This window comes from Cervus canadensis, chromosome 6, assembly GCF_019320065.1.
Source record: "Cervus canadensis isolate Bull #8, Minnesota chromosome 6, ASM1932006v1, whole genome shotgun sequence".
Classification (NCBI taxonomy): Eukaryota; Metazoa; Chordata; class Mammalia; order Artiodactyla; family Cervidae; genus Cervus; species Cervus canadensis.
The window spans coordinates 96,634,277-96,643,267 of record NC_057391.1 but is presented as its reverse complement, the minus strand read 5'-3'; the positions used below and the strand labels follow the sequence as shown (position 1 = coordinate 96,643,267).

General features: G+C 41.5%; 1 protein-coding gene across 5 annotated transcripts in view; it reads left to right on the top strand.

The window, feature by feature from the left end:
- Positions 1 to 2,256: 2,256 nt before the first annotated feature.
- Positions 2,257 to 8,991, top strand: part of SPG11 (SPG11 vesicle trafficking associated, spatacsin) — a 73,069-nt gene continuing 66,334 nt past the window's right edge. For 4 of the 5 annotated variants that reach the window (XM_043472791.1, XM_043472788.1, XM_043472790.1 and 1 more), the window contains exons 1-4: positions 2,257 to 2,494; positions 4,785 to 4,969; positions 5,822 to 6,046; positions 7,716 to 7,917. In XM_043472791.1, coding sequence (XP_043328726.1) covers positions 2,292 to 2,494; positions 4,785 to 4,969; positions 5,822 to 6,046; positions 7,716 to 7,917 — 815 coding nt within the window. In that variant the 5' untranslated portion in view covers positions 2,257 to 2,291. Of the gene's footprint in view, positions 2,520 to 4,784; positions 4,970 to 5,821; positions 6,047 to 7,715; positions 7,918 to 8,991 lie in introns of all 5 variants that reach the window. The other variant, XM_043472792.1, reaches the window with a different exon arrangement.

The window sequence follows — 8,991 nt, the reverse complement described above, 5'->3', positions numbered from 1 at the left end:
AAGAAATGCAATAAGGCAAAATGGTTGTCTGAGGAGGCCTTACAAATAGCTGTGAACAGAAAAGAAGTGAAAAGCAAAGGAGAAAAGGAAAGATATACCCATCTGAATGCGGAGTTCCAAAGAAGAGCAAGGAGAGATAAGAGAGCCTTCCTCAGCAACAAAAAGAAAAAGGAAAAACAATAGAATGGAAAAGTCTAGAGATCTCTTCAAGAAAATCAGCAATACCAAGGGAACATTTCACGCAAGGATGGGCACAATAAAGGACAGAAATGGCATGGACCTAACAGAAGCAGAAGATATTAAGAAAAGGTGGCAAGAATACCCAGAAGAACTATACAAAAAAAGATCTTCACGACCCAGATAATCACGATGGTGTGATCACCAACCTAAAGCCAGACATCCTGGAATTCAAAAGCAAGTGAGCCTTAGGAAGCACCATTACAAACAAAGCTAGTAGAGGCGGTGGAATTCCAGTTGAGCTATTTCAAATCCTAAAAGATGATGCTGTGAAAGCGCTGCAATCAATATGCCAGCAAACTTGGAAAACTCAGCAGTGGCCACAGGACTGGAAAAGGTCAGTTTTCATCCCAATCCCAAAGAAGGGAAATGCCAAAGAATGCTCAAACTACCACACAATTGTACTCATTTCACATGCTAGTAAAGTAATACTCAAAATTCTCCAAGCCAGGCTTCAGCAATACATGACCCATGAACTTCCAGATGTTCAAGCTGGTTTTAGACCAGGCAGAGGAACCAGAGATCAAATTGCCAACATCCGTTGAATCGTAGAAAAAGCAAGAAGAGTTCCAGGAAAACATCTGCTTTATTGACTACACCAAAGCCTTTGTGCGGATCATAACGAGCTGTTGAAAATTCTGAAAGAGATGGGAATGCCAGACCACCTGACCTGCCTCTTGAGAAACCTGTATGCAGCTCAGGAAGCAACAGTTAGAACATGGGAACAACAGAGTGGTTCCAAATAGGAAAAGGAGTATCTCAAGGCTGTATATTGTCACCCTGCTTATTTAACTTATATGCAGAGTACACCATGAGAAAAGCTGGGCTGGATGAAGCACAAGCTGGAATCAAGACTGCCGGGACAAATCTCAACAACCTCAGATGTACAGATGTCACCACCCTTATGGCAGAAAGTGAAGAACTAAAGAGCCTCTTGATGAAAGTGAAAGAGGAAAGAGAAAATGTTGACTTAAAACTCAACATAAAGAAAACTAAGATGGTACCTGGCCCCCACCACTTCATGGCAAACAGATGGGGAAACAGTGGAAACAGTGACAAGACTTTATTTTTTGGGGCTCCAAAATCACTGCAGATGGTGACTGCAGCCATGAAATTAAAAGACACTTGCTCCTTGGAAAAAAAGTTATGACCAACCTAGACAGCATGTTAAAAAGCAGAGACATTACCTTGCCGACAAAGGTCCAACTAGTCAAAGCTATGGTTTTTCCAGTAGTCATGTGTGGATGTGAGTGTTGGACCATAAAGAAACCTGAACGCGGAAGCACTGATGCTTTTGAACTGTGGTGTTGGAGAAGACTCTTCAGGGTGCTTTGAACTGCAAGGAGATCCAACCAGTCCAGCCTAAAGGAGATCAGTCCTGGGTGTTCACTGGAAGGACTGATGTTGAAGCTGAAACTCCAATACTTTGGCAACCTGATGGGAAGAACTGACTCATTGGAAAAGACCCTGATGCTGGGAAAGACTGAGGGCGGGAGGAGAAAGGGATGGCAGAGGATGAGATGGTTGGATGGCATCATTGGCTCGACCGACATGAGTTTGAATAAATTCCGGGAGTTGGTGATGGACAGCGAGGCCTGCTGTGCCGGAGTCCATGGGGTCGCAAAGAGTCCGACACGACTGAGCGTCTGAGCTGAACTGAAGAAGTGGATAGAGAGGCAGGGGCTGGCCTCCGTAGATGGGCGGCAGCAAGGGTGAGAGAGCAGAGGGTGACGTAACATTGGAAATAGTAGCCACGTCCCTCTCGGCCCCTAACGAAGACCCCCAACACCTTTCTCGCCGTGAAACAAAGGAAGACACGCATTCGCTGGGGTGGGCGGCGCTGGCCGTCCCGAGGCGGGGACCGGGTCGGCGCACCGCGCAGGCGTGGGACGCGACGGGGGTTGGGGGGGGGTCACGAGGTGGAGAGTGGGTCGGACGCACGGCGCATGCGCACGACGCGGCGGCGGGGGGGGGGGTCACGTGGTGGGGGGGGGTCGGATGCACCGCGCAGGCGCACGACGAGGTGCGCGGGCCGGAAGGGGCGGCGGGCAAGGATGGCTGCGGAGGAGCGGGTGCTGCCCGTTTTGTTGGTGCCGGTCCCCGCCGAGGCCGCAGGGCGCCTGGGGTTCCGGGCGCAGCTGCACAGAGACCAGGCGGTCCTGGGGAGTCTGACGGCCGCAGGCAGCCTTCACGTACTCCCCTTGGCGCCGGGCGGCCGAGGTGGGGGCGACTGCCGCTTGGAAGGCTGTTTTCGGCAGTAAGAGCTGCGGCCGGGCCGGGCGGTGAGGGAGCGCGCCTCTGCTGGCCTGGGGGCGGCGGGAGCGGAGTGACGGCGGGGCGCCCGCCTAAGGCGGGCCCGGCCGCCTCATAGCCGCAAGATGGTCGTGTTCACCTCTCCTGTTCCCGTTGGGCGGAGACCGCACCCTGACCCTCCGCACGCGGGGAGCTGTAGGAGTCCCTGTTTGGGCGCCGAGCTCTTTATTCGTTCGACATAGTTCGATTTCTCGTCACCGTACTGTACCCCACTTCCATTTTCTTCAGTTAAATCTGTTGAAGATGCCAGCTGGGGGGCATCATCTCATTTGCATTGTCCTGTTATTCTAATGCGCGATACGGATAGCTGTTTCCTTCTCGTTTGGGCATCCCCCGCTCCCCTTTGAAGAATAGATAGAGCCTGCTTTTTCTACTCATTAACGTGTTTTCCTGGCAAGTGCTTATTATGCGCGCTGCTCGTTAACTAGGAGTAGTGCCTGAAAGGTGTAATCAGACAGTTCTTAATACACTTGAGGCTGTATGGTCGGTAAGACAAACAATTTCAGTCATTTGTAACTCTTTTATTTTTTATCGTTAAGTTTAAGAGTGCCATCCGAGGCTTTGGAGTCTTTAATAAAACGTTTTAGAAATGTTCTCTTTACGACTTTAGTAGCCAAAGAAGAGTCTTGGAATTTCCAGGTCTTGTAACAGTGCCTCACAGTAGAGATCGTTTGGTAAATTCCTGAATGCTTCAGTGGTTTTCATGTTTTCTTTATTCCTGGTCTCTAGCTGCTAGGAAAAGGATTCTCCCTCCTCCGTAAGTTAGTTGATTCAACGTTATTAAGTACCGATGAACACAGTCCTGTAAAGAGAGGAATGAGGCAGAGATCCTAACAGAAAATAAGCAGAATTGACATGAAATAATTGGGGGCAATTCATAGGGTAAAAATAAGGACAAATTTATAGGGTACAGAATTTGCTTCCTACTCTTCTACCAGTGGGGCTTCCCTGATGTAAGAAGCCGCCTGCAATGCAGGAGAGTCGGACACGACTGAGCGACTTTTACTTTTCTGCCTATACCGCATGTCGGTAGACTATACCGATATACACGGTCTTTTGTATATTGTTGAATCACTGTGCATTCTGTAATCTGCTCACTGAAAAATCTGTCTTTCCACGTGGCAATATGGTCCCATGTGCTAATGATGTTACTCGTTTCACAGTATTTTGCTTTTAAATATATTTTGTTTAGCCATTTCCATATTTGACATTTTCAGATTTCAGTGTAAATAGTCAGGTACTGGCTGTTTATGAAACAACGTCATTCTAGGTATAAAGGCAAAAATACAAAATGTCAGTATTTTTTCCTCTGACATAGCACTGAGTTCACTGTTTTTAGATATAAAACTTATTACTTTTGTGGAAAAAAGCTTTTTTTAAAAAAAGATGAAATTTTATCAGCATGGTAACTTCATCTGCATTGTTTTCAGAATCTGGGCTCTTTTATTTTTAAATGTAACAATTTTATTTAATTCGAAACTGTAGCATTAATAGCCTCTTTCCCTCCTTGTTAGCCATGTTGGTGTGTTGACTTTGTACTGCGTTATATATTTTATAACTGCACTGCTCCGTATGGTAGCCATTAGCCACATGTGACTTAAAATTGAAAATTTAGTTCCTCCGTTGCACTCGCTGAGCATGTTTCAAGTGCTCAGTAGCCCCATGTGGCAGTTGGCTACTGTATTGGACCTTGCAGATTCGTAGAACACTTCCATCTCATGGAAAGTTCTGTTGGACAGAGCTATTCTATGATATGCCTCTTTAAAGTCTTCGAAGTCTATAAATACAAATAATCACTTTTGAAAGCATTTATGCTAGCAGAACATATTTTTTGTTAATTGTGAAGACCATCTCTTATAAATAATAGACATTTGGTTATTGAAACTTATCCTTGAGCATATCACAGTTTCTTTAAGCATATCATCAGTTCGGATTTAGGATGAAATGGAATAAGAGCAGCCACCATTTCTTGCTCTTTGCCCCCTCTTCACCACCCACTCCTGTATTCTTGTGTTGCCCTGAAGGATGTTGAGGGGAAAGAAGTGAGAAAGGGGAAGGAGAAAGGGAAAAGGGGCCGAAATCTAGAGCAGAGTACATTCCGTTAGGTTGTATATAGAATGAAAGCTTAGGTGAACCAAAAAGTTCTCTACTCTTTCTTTCATTTTACCCTCACCATTGTGGGTAAGTATTATTGTGGATGTCGAATATTATAATAGTCTAAACTTTTTCCTTAGGTTTGTATGGGAGGATTCTCGTCACAGTGGGACACCAAACGACAAGCCCAGACTGCTTGCTCTTAGTGAAAATTATGAACTTCTCATCTATGAATTTAATTGGGAAGATGGAAGATGTGATGCAACCGTTTTGTATAGCTATAGTGAGGAGACATTGCAGAAGCTTGTTGAAGATCAAAATATCAGTAAGTTTTTGCAGGTAGTCTTTCAGCATGTGTGAATCTGCATTACTATGTAGTTTTATATATTTCAGGAACAGTTCTTACAGAGGTAAAATCAGGGAGGGATATTTGCCCTGTCTAGTATAGTAGGCTTTAGCTACATGAGGCTGTTAAGCTGTTAATGTAGTTAATATGAATTAATATGTCTTTTAAATGTCAAGTACATTCCAGATTTGAAAACTTGGTACTAAAAAAGTAAAATATTTCATTAATAGTTTTTGTATTAGTTACATGTTGGTGTTTTGAAGATGAGTTAAATAATATAATAAAATTAGTTTTACCTGTTTCTTTTCTCAGTGCAGTTACTGCAAAAATTAAAATTATACATGTGGCTCACTTTTGTGGCTGACCGTTGTATTTCTCTTGGTTGATCTGCTGATCTAGGCTGGGCACAGAGCTGTTTGCTACCTTCTATCCTGAGGGCTTCAGAGAGCAGAGACCAAAGCACTCTGGCATCTGTTTTTAAGGCGGCAGCATTCTTGCCACCATGCTTATGTTCTTTTCCTCTTAAAAAAAAAGAGTCTGATCATTCTTATGGGGTCCTGTGGGTAAGAAACCTTTTTTAATCATCTTGTGGGTTTTTTCATCACACTCTGGCCTTAAACAGAAGGCACAGAGAGATCGTAGGTCTTTATTCATTCTCTTACCAGTGACGACTTGCTTAACTGAGTTTGATCAGTAATTGTCTAGAGTTGGACTAAGATAAATGCTGATTCTTTTTTGTCTCATCTGTCTGTGTTATGTTAACAGCACCAAATTTACCAGTTGTAAAATTGTGACCCGTGAGTTTGATGTAATATTCCTTTTGTTTTATAGGTATTTTCTTATTATCTTTGAGAATTCTGTCATTTCACGACAACACATCATTATTGTTCATCAACAAATGTGTTGTCCTGCATGTTATGTTTCCTGAAAGAGATACTGCGATTAGGCCACTCAGCTGTTTCACATTACCCTTACCTGCACAGGCAGTGGACAGGATTATTGACACGCAGCTCTGCAGAGGAATTCTCTTTGTTTTGAGTAGTTTAGGCTGGATCTGTATCCTGTTTGGTAAAGATGTTGATGTCGGGGGGAGGAGAATACCTAGGAAAAGGAGCCTTTTTAAGGCTTTTAAGTTTAGGGTCTGGGCTATAGGTGGAATGATTAATTTTTCAGTAAAACTTTCAGAGAAAAAGCTGTTCATGAGCTTCAGATACTCAACTGCATTGCTCTCTATTCCATTCAGGTATTTTTCAGTTTATAAATATACATTTTTTCATAGTCATAATCATCCAGTTTATGTTTTTAAATTGGGTATATTCTGCATTACCCATTTATTTAAAGTATTATTTATTAAATATCCATTTTGTGCTTGTTCCAGGAGGGATTTAGATGACTGCTTATGATGTAATACACACATTTTTGTGTATGAGTATAATGTTTATCTCCTACTGCCTCTAATGCTTCTGTTATATTAGGAAATTGTATCGTTTGCATAACCATTTTAAGTTTGTTTTTGGAAACTGTCACAGAATTTTTTGTCCTTAGCAGATTCATAGGTCACCAGCAGGATTATATTAAAAATTATTTGAAGATTGTTTGAAGAATGACCCCTTATAGTAGTGTTTTTAGAATTTTTATTTCATTTTTTCCCTATTTTACATATATCGTTTGTATGTACGCGTGCTCAGTTGTGTCCGACTTTTTGGGATGTAGCCTGTAGTCTCCTCTGTCCATGGGATTCTCCAGTCAAGAATACTGGAGTGGGTTGCCATTTCCTCCTCCAGGGGATCTTCCCAACTCAGGGATCAAACACATGTCTCCTGCATTGTAGGCAGATTCTTTACCACTGATCTACCATGGTAGTGACCAAGTAGTAGCATTTTATATGTATCATAGTCGGTATTAAAATTTCTTTTGTAAAAATAGAGGCTGTTACAAGAAGTGTTACAGAATATTGGGTTAACTTCATTTTTATTGCCAGGTTACAGAACTGCGCTATCCGACATTGTAGGCAGTAGGCATAGGTGACTATTGAACACTTGAAACTGGCTAGTGTGACTGAGAAACTGAATTCTTAGTTGTATTTAATTACTTTACTGTCTGATACTTGATTCAGTTATTGGAGAACTTTATGTTTGGAACGACTTGACTGTTCCAAGTTCTTAAGTATAAATTTTTGCAGTCTAAATACAGACCAGATCTGTATTGCAATGAAAATTGTCCCAATTGAGATGTGCTGTAAGTATAAAATAACTAATTTGAAGTTTTGAAAAAATATGTAAAATGTATCAATGTTAATATTAATTACATGTAGAGATAGTATTTTGGATATACTGGGCTAAATAATGTATTAAAATTAGGTTCCCTGATTTCTTTTTACTTTTTTAATAAGGCTGCTAGAAGATTTACAATGACAAATGTGCCTCACACTGTTTCTTTTGAAGAGCACTGTTGTTGGACACTAGTGGAAACTGTCCGTGATGTCTCGGGGGCTGGCACAGAGTGGAGATTCAGCGAGCATTGCTGAATAAACTCTCTGTCAGGTTGTTCATTGGGTCACTACAGTCATAGTCACCTGGTTAATGTGATGGGTTCTTTAATGTCCATTCTCCTGTTGTTATACCTACAACGTTGGAACGATGAAGTCTACAGCTCTGTCCTGTTCTGTGTTTTAAGTGTTTGGGCGTACTTAAGACTGACATTTTCCTTAACTCTTAACTCAAAGACATTTTTGACATTGTGGATGGTAGACAAATAGCTCATGTGGATTTAGCACTTCCTCAAGAAGATATGTGTAATGAGCAGCAACAGGAGCCAGCCAAGAGTTCTTCATTTACTTCACTGAAAGTGTCTCAGGACCTGGATGTTGTAGTGGTTGTGGGCGTCTCCAATACTGCAGTTGCTCTTAACTTGAATTTGTACTTCAGGTATGTGGATTACTTCCTTCTCTAATTTGAGGTAAATAATTAGAGCCATAAGAGGTTAAAAAATGTACTTGTTAGCCTTTTTTTTTTCTTTCTTTTAACAAGTTTTCTTCCTCTATCTAGTTGATAACATTCTAGGTACTACATAGTGAGCTTGTTACTATATAAAAATATGTACAGATGACCACTGGCTACTTTTTGTTTCTGGATGCATAGCCAAGTTTTTATTTTGATTTATATTTATATTATAGATAGCTTATGTCATCATATGTAAAAAGTAACCAAGCACAATTTTAAAAACTCTTAGCTATTATACATAATCTCCTCACTTCTTTCCAACACCAGAGTAGAAGAAAAATGGGATTTACCCTGTTAGAATTGTACCTTATGTGGCTTATGGTCCTGGCCACCTATGGGATCCACCTTTTTCCATCTTAGGCTTTTCTCAGGTGTTTCCCGTGGCGGGCCCACACCTGCAACTTTCTGAACATATTAGTGAAAATTGAATACTTCTGTGTGTAGCTTTTTGATTTAGAAATTCTAGTTGCTTCTCATCTTATGTTGGAAAGGAACATGTTTATATCTGATTGTGCATATCCATGTACACAGCACCTATTTATTGCAACTTGCAAGTAGGCTAATCAACATTTATGACTTTCAGAATTAAGGGACGTTTCAAGCCATTAGGATTTTTGGTCCTAGCTTAATATGAATGAAATAAACATATCCTTGAGTAATTGAGAATGTACTTCAATGAGTTAATTTCATCCTCACAAATCAGCCAGAACTTCTTAGTACTGTGATTTTTCACTTGTTTTCAATGGCTTTTTAACATTTTTTTTTAGAATTTTTAAGCCGGGATGATTATCACATTTTCAGATTGTATGCTTGTGTATCAGCAGGCCATTTTCACTGACTGAAATACATCTTGTATATGTAGAGTAGGAGGTACCTCCTAATCAGTTTCCTTGGAAAACAGGTGAAGAGGAAGGAAAACCCACTTACCTCCCCTGATCCTTGAGTGCAGGGTTCTGTTCCTCTGGATGTTTTGGCAGTACCCCAAGAGAACCCTGGAGG